The following is an 18,762-nucleotide window of genomic DNA, read 5'->3' as shown; positions in this document are numbered from 1 at the left end:
CAGAGCAATATAAATAGGAAAGGAAACAAACGCTATGACTCTTTGTATTGGGGAGAGCACTATCCAGTCTCCACTTGTAATAGTCACATTGCAAAATGTAATATGGTGTTGGTGACTGATACCTTTAACATTGTGGGACTAAGTTCAGAGTTTTTCAAACTGTGTCTTAGATGGTCAGGTGATCTATGATACAATATGATAAATATTGCCAAACTCAAAAGTTTCCCTATGCAAATTCCTAGGTATTGCCTCTGCATGTTTGTGGGAAATTACAAGTTCTTTTTAACATAGAATTTACAGCACAGAAACAGGCCATTCGGCCCAACTGGTCTGCACCGGTGTTTTGATCCACACGAGCCTCCTCCCACCATATCAGCACATCCTTTGACCCGTTCTCCCTCATATTTATCTAGCTTCTCCTTAAATGTATTTATGCTATTCACCTCAACTACTCCATGTGGTAGCAAGTTCCACATTCTAACCATTCTCTAGGTAAAAAGTTTCTCCGGGATTCCTTCCTTGGATTTATTAGTGACCATCTTGTATTTGAGCGCCCTTGTTTTGAACTCCCCCACAAGTGGAATCATCTCAACATCTAACCTGTCCCTTCATAATTTCAAAGAAGCCAAGTTACTGCCTCAAATATTAGGGAGAGAAGGAAGAAAAACGTATCTACCTAATTATTTGCTTAAACCGTTTTGTTTGCTATGTTTAAAATTATAAGTAAACGAGTGATTTATTTTCTGCATGGAACTATTTTTTTTTAAATTTTTTTTATAAACACTGCCATGGAACCACGTAATTATTCAGTTCCTGTATTTCCCTCTTGCCAATTCTTTCCCTTCTCCTCCCCGACTGGCACCTTGCTGGGATAAGATTCCATAGGCACTGGTCGCCCTGCCGTGCTTGCCCAGGCAGGTTGTCAATATTCACATGTAGGCTTCGCCAATGAGTAGGCTATTACGCCTGATTTATCCCTACCCAACTCCACCGATGTGCACTTTCAGCAGAGGATGCTGGATAGCAAGGAGCAGGGGAAACACTGGCCAATTTGCCCCTTCCCCCATTCTTACCCCAGTGATACTGAGGTATACTCTTCCAGAGATCAGCTGACAATACAAACTACGGATTTAAATCTGGGACTTTCCTGCCCGTGGCACTCAGCTGCACTTGGATAAACACATTAACCCATGCTGAGGGGGTGGGCGGTGGAGCCAGGCTTCCTAGATTATCCTTTTGAAATTCGCACTAAATATTTCAGCGTGATAAAAAGGATTGTACCACCCCATCCAGTACACTTTCTATAAACTGGAACACCGAATGGTACAAAGTATAAAGATCATAAGATAGGCTCTTTTAAAATGTGCCATGCTGGAACTTTCAACAAGCTGCAACACTACAGTCCGAAAGGATTATGGTTGCATCTGATAGTCTTCACCACCTTCTGAGCATAAGGAAATCAGTTCATACATTCTGTGTCCAAGACATTTATTGCATGTCACCATTTCCCACAAAGCAGCTTTATAACTGAATCTTTCCTTATAAAGTACTGCATAATCAAACATAGTGCATAAGAAAGTCAAGACACTCTGCTTAATATCCAAAAGTAATTTGAGTACATACATACCAGAAATTATATTACTGTAATAATTGTGATTTAATGCAACACAATACTGGATGTAGGTTTCCCATTAAAAAGACAGGCTCCCTCTCACCATAAAAGCAATATCACTTGGTGAAGAACCAGAAAACTATTACATCTTAAAATGAGAGATACTTCTGGTTATAGTGCTTTGCTTACACTATAATGCCCAAGAATCCTCATTTTAGTTAAAAAAAAAAAATCCCTGTAGGTTTGAAAAGGTTCCCATCCGTTTAAACTGGTAGGAAATACTTGGTGGGTGTCATCAGTATCGACCTGCAGAAAGAAAATGCACATCACTTCAAAATCTGTCGATTAAAAAAAAAGTCATTTTGCAAGGCAGGAGGGAAATGACGGGCCATAACACTTACGTGGGGTGTAAGAACGAGAATGAGATCGAGATCTGTATCTGCTGTAACAGGGTGAAGGTGAACGTTTTCTAGGAAGAACACAAACGGTTTACTTTTTAAATCCAGAATACAATCAGCAATTTGATTACCATCAGCACACAACCTCACTTCTTACAAACACCAAACAGGCAGGCAAGCTAAAGAAACATCTACCCACATCCATTTTATTTAGAAATTTACAACAGAAGATATCCAGTAGTTACTGTAATGTTACAATACAAACACTGTACTAAAATAAACTTTAACGTGCAAATGTGACTACTTCACTTTCCCTCATAATTCAGCAAGCTGGTTTGATTCCAGGTCAAAATTTGTGTTTCATTTCCAAGTTGCAGTAGTGCAATGCCAATTTGAAGTTTAAAGTGATTATTTTCTGACATGAAGCCAGAGGTCCACCTAATAATTAAGAAATTAAAATTGATCTCTATGGTATCATGTTGCATTATAGACTTTTGGAAGAATGAGTCACAATGATTTATTTCAACAACAACCACCTGTATTTATATGGCGCATGCCTTTATAACAGAACAACGCTCAAGGCACTTCATAGAAGTGTAATTGGACAAAAATGGTGACCGAGCCAAAGAAAGACATTAGGAGGGGGTTAACAAAAGAGCTGGCTTTTAAGTTAGGTCTTAAAGGAAGCGGGTAAGGTAGATTGCGGAAGGATTTAAGAAGGGAATTCCAGAGTGTGGGGCCTAGACCGCTGAAGGCAATAGTACCAATAGCGAGGCAAAGGGGAGAGAGGGGATGAAGGCCAAAGTTGGAGGAACGGAGTGTTCCGGGGGGGGGATACAGGAAGTTAGGGGTATGGAGGGCCATGGCCACAAAGGGATTGAAACACGAGGATGAAAACTTTAAATTAAAGGCACTGGGGACCAGGAACCAATGTAGATCAGCAAGAACTTGCATTTATACAGTGCCTTTAACATAACAAAACATCCGAAAACACTTTACAGGTGCGCTATTAACCAAAATTTGACCGAGCCACATAAGGATATATTAGGGCAGAGAACCAAAAGCTTATTCAAAGAGATAGGTTTTAATGGACACCGTAAAGGAGAGCAAGCGCGAGGACAGGGGTGAGTAATGATGCAGGATGGGATATGGGTAGCAGAGTTTAGGATAATCGGAGATGTATTGAGCATGAAGGAGGCAGTGGCTGGCCAGGATAGAATTGGAGTCTGGAAATTACAAAGGCATGGATGACAACCGTTGGGAAAGTCCTACTAAAATCTAATGATCCAATTAATTCACCCTCCTCCCTTCAAATTAAGATTTGGGTAGAATAGGCATATATAAAGCACCTTTAATTTGGTTGATGCTCCAAAATGCTTTACCAAAGGGGAGGGAGAGTAAGGCACCAAGATGGAATTAGGAGAAGGGTTGAGGGAGTTTACCAAACACATTAAGGTTTCAGGAGGCTTTTGAAGGTGGAGAGAGATTCAGCAAGGCAGACAGGCTTAGGAAGAGAATTCAACAGTAGAGCAAAGGGAGGGACACAGCCAGAGTCAAGCTAGTGGAAGGTATGCGCTGGAATGTAAAAATTAGTGACAATAATGTCCATGAATAGACCATGAATCAAGCATTACCTGTAGCTGCAATCCCGCTCATCGGATCGGTCACTGTAAGAGTCATTGTAATGGGAAGAACCAACACTGCTGTAAAATGTCAAAAAATGCAGACAAATGCACCCAATTCAGTATGTAACTACTGTACTATAAAAGTAAAGTACTGTGCAAAAAATAGATTTGATGAACAGATGAACAAACGACTGAGCTCACGTTGTTGGTCTGCCCATGTAGATTCCTGGAGTTGGAGTGTGGGGTCGTTTTGTAATGGAATAATCTACCCTAATGCACCGGCCATCAAGTTCCATCCCATTAGCAAGCTCCTTTGCCTGTAGAGAAGAAATTAAGCATGCGGTTATTCTCAACGTTGTGCTTTGCAACAAAAAAAATGTAGAGATCTCGGTGATGAACTGAAAAACTTGCAACTTCCACAAAAGTAATGTGACTCAAGTTGATTAGTGTAATTCATACCACTACTTCGAAACTGGGAAGAAGTGGTGTGAAATGCTCTCATTAGTGCTTGGATCTGATGCCACATGGACTCAACTTCACCGCGGTCACATCCGGATTTTTTAAATGCGCAGGCCGACCACTTTGCAAATTTACCTGGGGTCGATTTAAAGTGCGTGCGCGCGCAGAGTCTCGACATTCAAACTTTAAACCACCGGGAGCGACATTCTGAACAGGCATATTATCTTGGCATGGGAGAACTGCAGCTGGCGCCAAGGAGTATAAACAGGGCACTACCTGGTTGGAACTGATCCTGCAGCTAATATTAAATGCAAAGCAGCAGTTAGCATGAACAACAAAATGCTGGAAACACAGATCGGTAAACAGAAAAGTTAGATTAATGCTTTGGGTACAGCAGGTTGTCAAAACTATACGAGCTGCAATGCCCTTTATTGTAATGTTATTTCTCTACCCACAAGCAGACTACTTCATGGCTTTACTTTTAATCCAATTGAAACGCGTAAAATTTGCAGAATGACATTATTGAAAGGAGATTACACAAAAAAATGAGGCAATATAAACAAAAGGATACAATTCTAAAGGGGGTACAGGAAGAGAGAGACCTGGGGGTATATGTGCACAAATCGTTGAAGGTGGCAGGGCAGGCTGAGAATGCGGTTTAAAAAGCATACAGGATCCTGGGCTTCATAGAGGTATAGAATACAAATGCAAGGAAGTTATGATGAACCTTTATAAAACACTGGTTCAGCCACAACGGGAGTATTGTGTCCAATTCTGGGCACTGCACTTTAGGAAGGATGCAAAGGCCTTGGAGAGGGTGCAGAAAAGATTAAATAAGAACGGTCCCAGGGATGAGGAACTTCAGTTACATAGAAACATAGAAGATAGGAGCAGGAGTAGGCCATTCGGCCCCTCGAGCCTGCTCCGCCATTCAATGAGATCATGGCTGATCATCCAAATTCAGTACCCTGTCCCTGCCTTCTCCCCATATCCCTTGATCCCTTTAGCCTGGAGAAATATATCCAACTCTTTCTTGAATATATTTAATGAACTGGCCTCCACCGCCCTCTGTGACAGAATTCCACAGGTTCACCACTCTGGGTGAAGAAATTCCTCCTCATTTCAGTCCTAAATGGCTTACCCCTTATCCTTAGACTATGACCCCTGGTTCTGGACTCCCCGGCCATCAGAAACATCCTTCCTGCATCTAGTCTGTCTAGGCCTGACAGAATTTTATAGGTTTCGATGAGATCCCCTCTCAATCTTCTAAACTCCAGTGAGTATAAGCCCAATCGACACAATCTCTCCTCATACGTCATTCCTGCCATCCCAGGTATCAGCCTGGTGAATCTTCGCTGCACTCCTTCCATGGCAAGAGCGTCCTTCCTCAGATAAGGCGACCAAAACTGCACACAATATTCAAGCTGCGGTCTCACCAAGGCCCTGTACAACTGCAGCAAGACATCCTTGTTCCTGTACTCGAACCCTCTTGCTACGAAGGCCAACATACCATTTGCCTTCTTAACCGCCTGCTGCACCTGCATGCTTACCTTCAGCGACTGGTGCACAATAACACCCAGGTCTCTTTGCACTTCCCCTTCTCCCAATCTATTGCCATTCAAATAATAATCTGCCTTCCTGTTTTTGCCACCAAAGTGGACAACCTCACATTTATCCACATTATAGTGCATTTGCCATGTTTCTGCCCAATCACCCAACCTGTCCAAATCGTACTGGAGTTTCACGACATCCTCCTCACAGCATACCCTCCCACCCAGCTTTGTGTCGTCTGCAAATCTGGAGATATTACATCCAATTCCCTCGTCCAGATCATTAATATATATTGTGAACAGCTGGGGTCCTAGGACCGACCCTTGCGGTACCCCACTAGTCACTGCCACTCGGAAAACGACCCGTTTATTCCAGCTCTTTGCTTTTTGTCCGCCAACCAGTTCTCTATCCAAATCAATACCTTGCCCCCAATCCCATGTGCCTTAATTTTGCACGCTAATCTCTTATGCGGGACCTTATCGAAAGCCTTCTGAAAGTCCAAATACACCACATCCACTGGTTCTCCCTTATTTATTTGATAGTTATGTGGATAGACTAGAGAAGCTGGGGTTGTTCACTTTAGAGCAGAGAAGGCTGAGAGGAGATTTGATAAAGTGCTCAAAATCATATGGGCTATAGACAGAGTAGAGAGAAACTGTTCCCATTGGCAGAAGGGTCGAGAACCAGAGGACACAGATTTAAGGTGATTGGCAGAAGAACCAAAAGCAACGAGGAAAAACTTTACGCAGCGAGTGGTTAGGATCTGGAATGCACTGCCCGAGAGGGCGGTGAAGGCAGATTCAATCGTGGCTTTCAAAAGGGGATTGGATAAGTACCTGAAGGAAAAAAAATTGCAGGGCTACGGGGAAGTGGGACTAGCTGAAGTGCTCTTGCAGAGAGCCAGCACGGGCTCGACGGGCCGAGTGGCATCCTTCCGTGCTGTAACCATTCTATGATTCAAAGTAGGAAAATTAGGAATAAGGGCATTTATTTAAAGCATTAAGATAACCACTTTGTGGCGCTGGGAAACTCATTGAAACAATTTAATTAAACAGAACTGCTCTTTCCTATTTGTTATAAAATGGAGGGGGAAGGGGAAAAAGAGAAAAATGAGACTGAAGAAAATGTTCTAGTTTATACACAATTCGAAATCGATACTCGAGGCCTACTTTTTAGATTCCACCTAGTATACCTCGTTATGAAGATAACAAAGGTCATCCATCACCCCTCCCCCAAAATGTACAAGCGATTTAAAATTAGGCAAAATAGACAATCACAGACGGCAGGAAAGTGTAATCTGAATACATTCTTCCAACATAATAAATAACGTGAATTTGTAGATGAAACAATTTACGTTGGGCACACATTAGTAAGGGAAGCATGCCGTAATCTGGAGATCTACTTGCAGTCCTGATTAAATGTCTGGAATTCTGCAAATCGAACTGAAACACTTTAGCAGTTTGCCCACTCTCAGTTTAGCAAAATACGGAAATGCTGAACATGTTGCCAATTACAACACAAAGTCCCAAAATTGCAGATACCACAAAAATAAACCACAGGACCGTTGTTTCTTTGTTGATGTGTACGTGAACTGAACGTTTCCACCCCGTGACGTTAGCTTTTCAAGATCGTCGATTTTTCCATTAAGATTTTGTCATTTAAAAAAAACACGTACTGTGCATTTACTAGTTTGTTTTAAAAAAGCATCTGATTGGGAACAATCATAATAACGAAGTAGACAAGCTAAAAATATGCATTTATGAAACTCCGGGTCTTGTCCGGATCCTTCTGAAAAGGACAAAACGCGCCTTTCAGCGAATTCTATCAAAACACAACATGGCCTGTTACTTGCTTCTAGGTTTCCGCTTCAACTCCTCTGCTCATCCTTGACTTGTTACAACTCATCTTCCTCCCAACAGATAAAAACAAGCTACACATCTGGACAAATTAGACACATTAGTGTACAGGAAAGCCATTGCAAGTTAAACTTGTCATTATGTCGCCCGCTGGTGTTCCTACCCCCTAACTAGCTGTAATCAAAAATAACCTTTCAAATGACACTTTTTTTGAGGAGATGGGAACCCAATTGTTCTCCAAATGTGAAGTTTAAAGTAGTTGTTCAAAAGAAACTAGTAAATGCACGTGGAGATTGGGAGAAAAAAAAGATACAAGCAGGCCAACGCCTTATAGCAAAAAACTTAAACATTCTCGACACTCGACATGTGCAGCAGACAGCTCCGCGATGCTTTGCTGCCTGTCCCCTGGAGGGGGCGAGGCATGGCCTTGCAGCCGCGGCCTCTGCTGCCGCTTCTTGAATAGGTTACGAGCAGCTGCACGCGCGCCATTGACAAATAAAATCCAGCCACGTCGTCCAATGAGGAAACTCCACTTTGCAACAATCCGAGCGCCCCCCCCCCCCCATTCCAGCCAATCGAGGCGGTGCCCGGGGGGTCACGTGCTCGCACCTCCGCAGCGCTCCAGTGCAAGCGTGCGGACCCGAGACACAGGCATTTAAAGGACTTGGACCGGTTGCACCAGCTTCAAACTCCAAGGATCCTGTTGCAAACTTGCTTTTGACATAATTTGAAGTACCTTCCAGACTCTCCTATTAAAGGCACCGAATAGAACAGGGTTAAATATTTACTTGCGCGCGAAGGTGAAGCTTTACCATTTACCCCCTTCTGTCAGACCTCCCTGTAGCTCAAATCGGACAGGCAGGCAACACAGGGCAGGGCCTGTCCCAATACAACTGACTACCAGCGTCTCATTCTTCATTTCGGCTTCCTCTGGGGAAAAGGCCTACAATCTGTTCAGTGTTTCTCTAATCAAGGTTGGGCACTCAACATTCTCATCCTACTGTTCTGTGGCACATTACGTTAACGCACCCAACTTGCTCGGCCACTAAATTGCTTTAGTCATACTTGCAGCCGGGTACACTGCATTTAACATCTTTTGCAGTAGTAAACCCAACGTTAAACAATCACCATCTTCCAGTGAGATCTTACTTTGCTTGCTCAACCTAGAGTAACAGCAGTGCACTGCTGGAATGTTCGCAGTTCATACAAAACACTAAACTGCTGAAAAATTACTTGGGATTCTTGCAAATGAACTTTTTATTATGGCTCACAATGACTCAGTTTGAGGGATTCACCAACAGTAAGCATGTCCTGGGCATGTACAAACAATGCTGCCCATTACAATAGCCTAAATGGCAAGAACGGAGACCTGGCTCAAAGAAGGAGGATTGGGAACTTTACATTCGTGGCTATAAAGGTATTCAGGAAAGAAGGAAAAAGAGGGGGGGGGGGGGGGTGGCAGTATTGATTAAAGAAACTATTACAGCACTGGAGAGGGATGATGTAGTTCAGCAGCCAAAGACCCGATTTGGTTAGAATTAAGGAATAGAGGAGCTTTTATTCATTCACAGGATGTGGACGTCGCAGGCAAGGCCAGCATTTATTGCCCATCCCTAATTGCCCTTGAAGGTGAACTGCCTTCTTGAATAGAACGGAGTTAAGAGTCAACCACATTGCTGTGGGTCTGTGAGTCGCATATAGGCCAAACCAAGACAGCAAGATTTCTCTCCCTAAAGGACATTAGTGAACCAGATGGGTTTTTACAACAATCTGGTAGTTTCATGGTCACCATTAATGACAAGCTTTTAATTCCAGATTTTTCAAATAACTGAATTTAAATTCCCAGTCTGCTGTGGTGGGATTTGAGCTCATGATGGTTAGCCCAGGCCTCTATTACTAGTTCAGTAACATAACCACCGTTACCGCACCCCTATTATGCTTCTGGGTGTATACTATAGGCCACCAAATAGTGGGAAGGAGATAAAGGAGCAAATTTGCAGGTAAATTACAGAAACATACAATAACTAGAGTAGTTATAATGAGGGACTTCAGTTATCCTAATATAAACTGAAAGAAAGACTTGCATTTATATAGCGCCTTTCACAACCACCGGACATCTCAAAGCACTTTACAGCCAATGAAGTACTTTTTGAAGTGTAGTCACTGTTGTAATGTAGGATAGTAACAGTGTAAAGGGCAAAGGGGGGAGGAATTCAGACCAGGTTAAGGACATTAGTGAACCAGTTGGGCTTTTAATGACAATTTGACAGCTTTATGGTCACTTACTGATACTAGCTTTCTATTTCCAGATTTTTAAAACAGATTTCAAATTCTCAAACTGCCATGGTGGGATTTGAACACTCATTCTCTGAAATGATTCAAGGTTTCTGAATACTATGCCAGCAACATAAACGCTAAGTTAACATACCCGTTTAAGGTCCCTGCTGATCCCTGGGGTTTCAATTTTCCTGTGCTAAGGAGCGAGCGGGAAGAAATAAGCCAGATAGTTCACCCCTTTGCTGGGATTGAACCTGGGACTCTCGGTCACTGAGCAACCAGGGGAGACCAAGGATATATCACCCATATTCCCCTCCCTGTCATCAGCCAGATTTCCATCATTATAAAATTAAGTATCTTGCTGTTTCAGGTGCACCATTGCAAAATTGATGCAGATTTGACAAAATCTTAGGACTGTGGAACTATGCTTTTTTAATTTTTTTTTACTGCTAACGATGTAGGCTCCAACATTTCCTCTAAACTGCGTGGCCGCACAATAATGGGAAAGGTCCTGCGCAGGCCGCTCCCCGACTTTTCCATTGTAAGTAATGCAAGGTCAGAAATTTAAAGGGACCGTGCAGTAAAAAAAAACAGCAGCACAGAACAAAGTGCAGCTTACAGGGAACATTAGTAGGGCCCACATCATTTCCCCACATAAGTTCCTACAGCCAATCTGTTAAGAGCTACTAGACATGGCCACGTGATTTTGCATTGGAGGGGAGAAGCCAACTCAAAGAAATTGCAAATTTTTTTTGGATCGGTTCTTTTTCCTTTACTAGCATCTCCTTGCACTATCCCCCAGGCTGCAGACCCACTTTCAGAGCTCCACCAATACCACGCGAGGTGATTGAGAATCCGAGGAAAATGGGGAAACACCTGGGCATCCACTTGACGCTACAAAACTACTGTCCCCACGAGCAATAGGGAAACTTATCACAGTAAATTGTGGCTACAACTATTCCAGTTTAAAAATGGGGGCAGCTACTCAAGGATGAGCTAGCAACAGGCAGTAATAGAACTTAAAAACTGTCAACTTCCATGATGGTCTGGTGGGTAAAGGCATTACTTGGTGCAGTACTGAGTTATAAAGGTTCAATTTCTGGTCTTTTGTCAGACAGATGGAGCCACTATAGTTAGCCTTAGGGTCCCAGGTTTCCAATTACTGATGGCGAGCCAGTAACATTCCCTGCTGAGAATTTCTTGGGGATGTTGAATGAGGCTCAGCTGTGGTGCACTCTACAGCCTACTAACACGTTCTTGGTTCACACATAGCAACGTGACTAGGCCACTGAGCCCCTCGAGCCTGTTCCGCCATTCAGTGAGATCATGGTTGATCTGCGACCTAACTCCATGTACCTGCCTTTGGCCCATAGCCCTCAATACCTTTAGTTAACAAAAAGCTATCAATCACCGATTTAAAATTAACAATTGATCTTGCATCAATTGCCGTTTGCAGAAGAGAGTTCCAAACTTCTACCACCCTTTGTGTGTAGAAGTGTTTCCTAACTTCCCTCCTGAAAGGTCTGGCTCTAATTTTTAAGACTACGCCCCCAGTCCTAGAATCCCCAACTAGTGGAATTACTTTCTCTATCTACCCTATCTGTTCCCCTTAATATCTTGAAAACTTCGATCAGATCACCCCTTAATCTAAATTCTAGGGAATACAACCCTAATTTGTGTAATCTCTCCTCGTAACTTAACCCTTGAAGGGTATCATTCTGGTAAACCTACGCTGCACTCCCTCCAAGGCCAATATATCCTTCCTAAGGTGTGGTGCCCAGAACTGCTCACAGTGCTCCAGGTGTGGTCTAACCAGGGTTTTGTACAGCTACAGCATTATTTCTACCCCCTTGTACTCTAGTCCTCTAGACATAAAGGCCAACATCCCATTAACCTTTTTGATTATTTTCTGTACCTGTTCATGACATTTTAATGATCTATGTACTGTACCTGGACCCCCCCCCCGCCAAAGTCTCTTTGTACTTCCACTATTTAGCTTTTCACCATTTAGAAAGTATCCTGTTCGATCCTTTTTAGGTCACAAGTGGATGATCTCATATTTGCCTACAATGAAATCCATTTGCCACAGTTTTGCCCATTCACTTAATCTGTCAATATCCCTTTGTAATTTTATGCTTTCATTTACACTGCCGGCAATGCCGCCCCTCTTTGGGTCATCGGTAAATTTGGATATATGACTTTCTATGCCATCATCTAGGTCATTAATAAATAGTGAATAGTTGAGGCCCCAACAGAGATCCCTGCAGGACACCACTAGTCACATCCTGCCAATCTGAGCACCTATCCTTACTGCCCGTCTCCTGCCGCTCAGCCAATTTTCTAACCAGGTCAATAATTTACCCCGAGTTCCATGGGCTTCTACCTTAGCTAACAGTCTCTTGTGGGACTTTACAAAATGCCTTCTGGAAGTCCATCTAAGTAACATTCCCCTGTCCACTACTTTAGTCACCTCTTCAAAAAATTCAATCAGGTTTGTCAGGCTTAACCTACCTTTCACAAATCCATCCTGGCTCTCTGATCAACTGAACATTTTCAAGGTGTTTAGTCACCCTATCCTTAATTATCAACTCTAGCAATTTGACAACAGATGTTAGGCTAACTGGTCTATAATTTCCTGGTTTCCCTCTCACCATTCTTAAATAGCAGAGCGACATGTGCAATTTTCCAATCTAAAAGGAATGGTTCCTGAATCAAGAGAACTTTGGAAAGAACAGGAAAAGAGTAGCAGCCACTTGGACAATGTACCAAAGAACCGCAGTCACCTGTGGAACTGTACCACAAGCAACAATCAGTGCCTTGAGGAAAGGATGGAATAAAGAGATAATTCTGTAATAGGTTCTCTTAATAGAGTCTTGCTGCCAATGAATCTCCTACACAGCATGGCTTCCAAGTACTTGAGGCTATCCCATTCTAAAATTTTTGTTTATGAAAAATCTAATCTTAAAGTAGAACAGGAAAAGGAAGTTTTTACTAACAAATATACAAGTTGGTTTACCTCAAGGCTGTGAATAAATTGTAGCGATAGATTTTACATTTACGATTTTTGCAAGGTTATCAAAGTATACTATATTTAGTTATCTTATTCATCATTGCAAAAAAACTATGGAAGGGCAACATTTTAAGCTTTCTGAGATGACTTCACATTGGACAGTCTGAAATTACAGCCTTTACAGCTCTCAGACTCGATAGACAGCAGCAAATCAAGGCTCTTTGTTACTTCTGAATGTGAACTGGCAACAGAAGAACACTTAGTTTGTCCCCTAACAGATATTCACACTGCTGTGTAAACATACTTCTTTAGAGTCTTCAACATTTTCAAAGTAGACAAATCCAAATCCTCTTGATCTTCCTGTCCGCTGATCGTAGACGACATTGATTCCTGCAAGTGGTCCGTATCGAGAAAACACTTCGCGCAGGTCCCGTTCGGTGGTGTACAAGCTCAGGCCAAACACTCCGAGGCAATTATTAGGGTTTGGGTTGGTCTAGAGAGGAAACCAAAACAACAGGTCAATGATAACGTTTACATTTCATTTTAGAATGGGAACAATACAGACATTAGTATTTGAAATATAGAATCCTCCCTCCCTCCCTGTGTAGCTGCTGTGGAACAAACTTGTAATGTAATGGATACTTGGTAGGAGATATTCAGGTGTCTCCTCTCAGCTACGAGCCACTCTTGTGAACAAGCCCCACTGGCTCTTGATTTCATCTGCAATCCTGCAGATCAATGTCCAGGTTGGTTCTGGATGCCAGTCAGATGCCTGAGCAAAACTGGCTGGTTGAGTACACAGTAGTAAAACTATTAAAACAGATTAAAACTTGTTCTACCAGGTAGTAGTTTAATGTTTTCCATTATACCAAAGTTCCCTTCCAGTAATTTTTCTTTTAGCAAGCCCATTTTCACAAGTTATTTTAACTGCAATAAGAAAATTACTTTTCATTAATAAAACTAAACAAAACCAGTAGACAAAATAGAGGCACATGAGAATGGGCCTGATTAAACCTATACTTGTTGAATGTCTGTCTGCATTATCTGTACAATCTCAGGTTGCACTCGCAGGTGGAGGGGGGGAGGGGGGGGAATCCATGGACTTTTCCCCCTCAGTTTACTGCACTTTTCTCCGCTCCTGAAGGGATGGCACTTCCCATGGCATAGTTCCACCAGCACATGCTGGTGGGCATCTTCTAACTTGCTCAAGTGGTCTTTCTCCACATGTGAACATAGACAGTGAAAGGCAGAAGGCTATTCGAGGAGGTGTCACAATTAAGTCTCATCCAGTCATCACCTGAGGTACACTGACAAAAGCAACTTTAGGAATCACTGGATAGTGATCAGCAGCAGGAACTTTGGCTGATTTCCTGCTCCCTAGTGCAGGAATGCCAAGGCCAAGTGGACCACTTCTACTGCCACCTGGCTCAGATCAGTAAACTCAGTACAGGTTGGAAATTGTAACTGGGACCTTTTCAATCGGTGTGGTCAGTAGTTGAGCTACAAAGATCAAAAAGCTCACAGCTTTCATTTCCAAACTGCTGTGCAGAATTACCTGATCTCAACCAGACCAAGGTAAGGGTGCTAAAATAAGTTCCAGCAACCCTATTTTAGGAAAGGAAAATCATCCGGAGTTCCTGCTCCTGATGGCTTTGCACAACCCCTGCTGCAAATGCATGTATATTTTGAGCGTGGACAGAATCAGGATTGGCTGTGATGAATAAGGACATAAGAAATAGGAGCAGGAGATTTGGCCCCTCGAGTCTGCTCATCCATTCAATATCATGGTTGATGATCTACCTCAACTCCACTTTCCTGCACTATCCCCATAGCCCTGATTCCCTTAATATCCAAAAATCTATCGATCTCTGTCTTGAATATACAGAACGACTGAGCCTCCACAGCAGTCTGGGGTAGAGAATTCCAAAGATTCACCACCCTCTGAGTGAAGAAATTTCTCATCTCAGTCCTCAATGGCCGACCCCTTATTGAGACTGTGACCCCTGGTTCTAGACTCTCCAGCCAGGGGAAACATTCTCCCTGCATCTACCCTGTCAAGCCCTGCAAGAATTTTGTATGTTTCAAAGAGATCACCTCTCATTCTTCTAAACTCCAGAGAATATAGGCCTAGTCTACTCAATCTCTCCTCAGGACAATCCCCCCCATCCCAGGAATCAGTCTGGTGAACCTTCGTTGCACTCCCTCTATGGCAAGTATATCCTTCCTTGGGTAAGACCAAAACTGTACACAATACTCCAGGTGTGGTCTCACCAGGGCCCTATATAATTGCAGTAAGACATCTTTACTCTTAAACTCAAATCCTGTTGTAGTAAAGGCCAACATACCATTTGCATTCCTAATTGCTTGCTGTACCTGCATGTTAACTTTCAGTGATTCGTGTATACGGACACCCAGGTCCCTCTGAACACCATTTAAAAAACTCTGCTTTTCTATTTTTCCTACCAAAGTGGATAACTTCACATTTCTCAACATTATATTCCATTTGCCATGTTCTTGCCCACTCAGTTAGCTTGTTTATATCCCCTTGAAGCCTCTTTGCGTCCTCCTCACAACTTACATTCCCAGCCAGCTTCGGATCAGCAGCAAACGTGGACATTACATTTGGTCCCCTCATCCAAATCATTGATAGATTGTGAATAGCTGAGGCCCAAGCACTGATCCTTGTGGTACCCCACTAGTTACAGCCTGCCAACCCAAAAATGACCTGTTTATTCCTACACTCTTTTCTGTCCATTAACCAATCCTCAAACCATGCTAGTATATTACCCCCAATCCCATGAGCCCTAATTTTGTTTAATAACCTTGTGTGGCACCTTATCAAATGCCTTCTGGAAATCCAAATACACCACATCCACTGGTTTCCCCTTATCTAGTCTGCTAGTTACAACCTCAAAAAACTTAGATTTATCAAACACTATTTCCCTTTCATAAATCAGTGTTGACTCTGCCCTATCCTATTATTTTCTAAGTGCCCGGTTACCTGGTCCTTAATAAATTCTAGCATTTTTCCTACTACTGATGTCAGGCTAACTGGTCTGTAGTTCCCTGTTTTCTCTCTCCCTCCTTTCTTAAATAGTGGGGTTACATTTGCTACCTTCCTAGAATCTATGGAATTTTGGAAAATAACAACCAATGCATTCACTATCTTTATAGCCACGTCTTTCAAAACCCTAGGATGTAGGACACCAGGTCCAAGGGATTTATCGGCTTTCAGTCCCATTAATTGCTCCAGTACTATTTTTTATTAATACTAATTTCTTTCAGTTCCTCATTCTCACTAGACCCTTGGTTCTCCACTATTTCCGGGAAGTTTTTTGCGTCTTCTTCCGTGAAGACAGACACAACGTATTTGTTTATGTCTCTGCCATTTCCTTATTCCCCATTATTATTTCTCCTGTCTCAGCCTGTAAGGGACCCACATTTACTTTCGCTAATCTTTTCCTTTTTACATACCTATAGAAGCTTTGTCTGTTTTTATGCCTCTCGCTAGTTTACTCTCATTCTTTTTTCCCCTTTATCAATTTCTTGGTCCTCCTTTGCTGAATTCTAAAATCCTCAGGCTTACTACTCTTTTTGGCAACATTATAAGCCTCTTCCTTTGATCTAATACTATCTTTAACTTCTCTTGTTAGCCACAGTTGGACCACTTTTCCTGTGGGATTTGTGCCTAAAAGGAATGTATATTTGTTGTAAATTATGCATTAATTCTTTAAATGCTAGCCATTGCTTCTCTACCGTAATACCGTTTAATGTAGTTTAATCTACCTTGCCAGCTCGCCCCTCATACCTACGTAGTTTGCTTTGTTTAGATTAAAGACCCTAGTTTCGGATTTAACTAAATCACTTTCAAACACAATATAAAATTCTATCATATTATGGTCACTCTTCCCTAAAGGCTCCTTTACTACAAGGTTATTAATTAACCCTTTCTCAATACTAGATCTAAAATAGCCTGTTCCGTAGTTGGTTCCTCAACATACTGATCTAGAAAACTATCTTGCATACATTCCATGAATTCGTCCTCCACACTATTACTGCAAATTTGGTTTGCCCAGTCTATATGCAGATTGAAGTCCCCCATGATTACTGTATTACCCTTGTTACATGAGCCTCTAATTTCCTGATTTATACTCTACCCTACATTACAACTACTATTTGGGGGCCTATAAACAACTCCCACCAATGTTCCTGTAAGGACTCTATTCCATTCTCCCAGTTTCTCAGTGTCCGCCGCATCTGCTTTGACAATGCCACCTTCCATACCAGTGCTTCCGACATGTCTTCCTTTTTCCTCAACCGAGGATACCCCACTACTGTGGTTGCCACACCCCTTGACCGTGTCCGTTCTATTTCCTGCACTTCTGCTCTCACCCCATCCCCTCCCTCCCGGAACCACGATAGGGTTCCCCCTAGTCCTCACCTTTCACCCCACCAGCCTCCACATTCAACGAATCATCCTCCGTCATTTCCGCCACCTTCAGCGTGATCCCACCACCAAACACATCTTCCCCTCCCCTCCCCTTTCAGCATTCCGAAGGGACCGCTCCCTCCACGACACCCTGGTCCACTCCTATCACCCGGAACACTCCTTCCCCTTCCCCCGGCACCTTCCCGTGCAAGCGCAGGAGATGCAATACATGCCCTTTTACCTCCCCCCTTCCCACTGTCCAGGGCCCCAAACACTCCTTTCAGGTGAAACAGCAATTTACTTGTACTTCTTGCAATTTAGTATACTGTAGTCGCTGCTCACGATGCGGTCTCCTCTACATTGGGGAGACCAAACGCAGATTGGGTGACCGCTTTGCGGAACACCTCCGTTCAGTAAGGGTGACCCCCGAGCTTCCGGTGGCCTGTCACTTTAATTCTCCACTCCCACTCTGACCTCACCGTCCTCAGCCTCTTGCACTGTTCCAATGAAGCTCAGCGTAAGCTTGAGGAACAGCACCTCATCTTTCGATTGGGCACTTTACAGCCTTCTGGACTCAGTTCAACAATTTCAGACCATAACCTCTGCCCCTATTCTTTTCCCCCCCCCCCATTCATTTTATTTATTTATTTATTTACACTTCATCTAGAGCCATTTTTTTTCCCTTAACTTGTCCCATTACCATCTCCTTTTGCCTTGCACCATCTCTTAATGTCTCCAGCCTATCACAGACCTTCCCTTTTGTTCTTTCCTCCCCTCCCCCCTTTCCCTGCCCCTGCATTTGCTTAAAAACCTGTTAGATCTCCAGCTTTTTCCAGTTCTGACGAAGGGTCATCAACCTGAAACGTTAACTCTGTTTCTCTCTCCACAGATGCTGCCTGACCTGCTGAGTATTTCCAGCATTTTGTTTTTATTTCAGATTTCCAGCATCTGCAGTATTTTGCTTTTGTCCCACCAATGTTTTCTGCCCCTTGCTGTTTCTTAGCTCCACCCAAACTGATTCTACTTCTTGATTTTCAGAGCCAAGATCCTTTCTCTCTACTGTCTTTATCCCATCTTTATTATCAGAGCTACCCCTGCTCCTTTTCCATTTTGCCTATCTCTTCTAAATAATTAAGCATCCTTGAATATTTATTTCCCAACCTTGGCCACTTTGCAACCACATCTTTGTTAAGCCTATTAGATCAAACCCTGCTAATTTCTACCTGCACTATTAATTCATCTATTTTGTTTTGTTGCAAATGCTTTGCGCAGATATAGTGCCTTTAGCTTTGACTTATTCTCTTTTTCCCTGATGTCATCTTAGTCAGATACCTTATTACCTTTGTTACTCTCGGTCCCTTCCTGACCCACTGCTTATTTTTACCCAAAACTCTGCTCTAGAGCCTTGACATTTCTCGCTGCTTTTAAATTTACTCTTCCCTGAATCCTCCCACCCACACTTCATTAGTTTAAAGCCCTGGTTATTCGTTTTGCTAGGACACTGGTCCCAGCCCGGTTTAAGTGGAGCCCGTCCCAAAGGAACAG

At 42.8% G+C, this 18,762-nt stretch overlaps 1 protein-coding gene across 4 annotated transcripts in view; it reads right to left on the bottom strand.

Moving 5' to 3' along the window:
- Nucleotides 1-1,471: 1,471 nt before the first annotated feature.
- The window catches only part of LOC147101016 (transformer-2 protein homolog alpha-like), a 36,416-nt gene continuing 19,125 nt past the window's right edge, over nt 1,472-18,762 (bottom strand). For 3 of the 4 annotated variants that reach the window (XM_085966176.1, XM_085966178.1, XM_085966179.1), the window contains 5 exons: nt 13,093-13,281; nt 3,837-3,952; nt 3,645-3,713; nt 2,014-2,081; nt 1,472-1,918 (listed from right to left, as the gene is read on the bottom strand). In XM_085966176.1, the coding sequence (XP_085822302.1) occupies nt 1,908-1,918; nt 2,014-2,081; nt 3,645-3,713; nt 3,837-3,952; nt 13,093-13,281 (453 nt within the window). In that variant the 3' untranslated portion in view covers nt 1,472-1,907. The remainder of the gene's footprint in view (nt 1,919-2,013; nt 2,082-3,644; nt 3,714-3,836; nt 3,953-13,092; nt 13,282-18,762) is intronic. The other variant, XM_085966177.1, reaches the window with a different exon arrangement.

The sequence above is a fragment of the Somniosus microcephalus genome, chromosome 24 (genome assembly GCF_052327205.1).
Source record: "Somniosus microcephalus isolate GS21.2 chromosome 24, FLI_Smic_1.0, whole genome shotgun sequence".
In the NCBI taxonomy this organism is placed as follows: domain Eukaryota; kingdom Metazoa; phylum Chordata; class Chondrichthyes; order Squaliformes; family Somniosidae; genus Somniosus; species Somniosus microcephalus.
The sequence above is the reverse complement of the archived record's forward strand: the minus strand, read 5'-3'. Positions and strand labels throughout refer to the sequence as shown.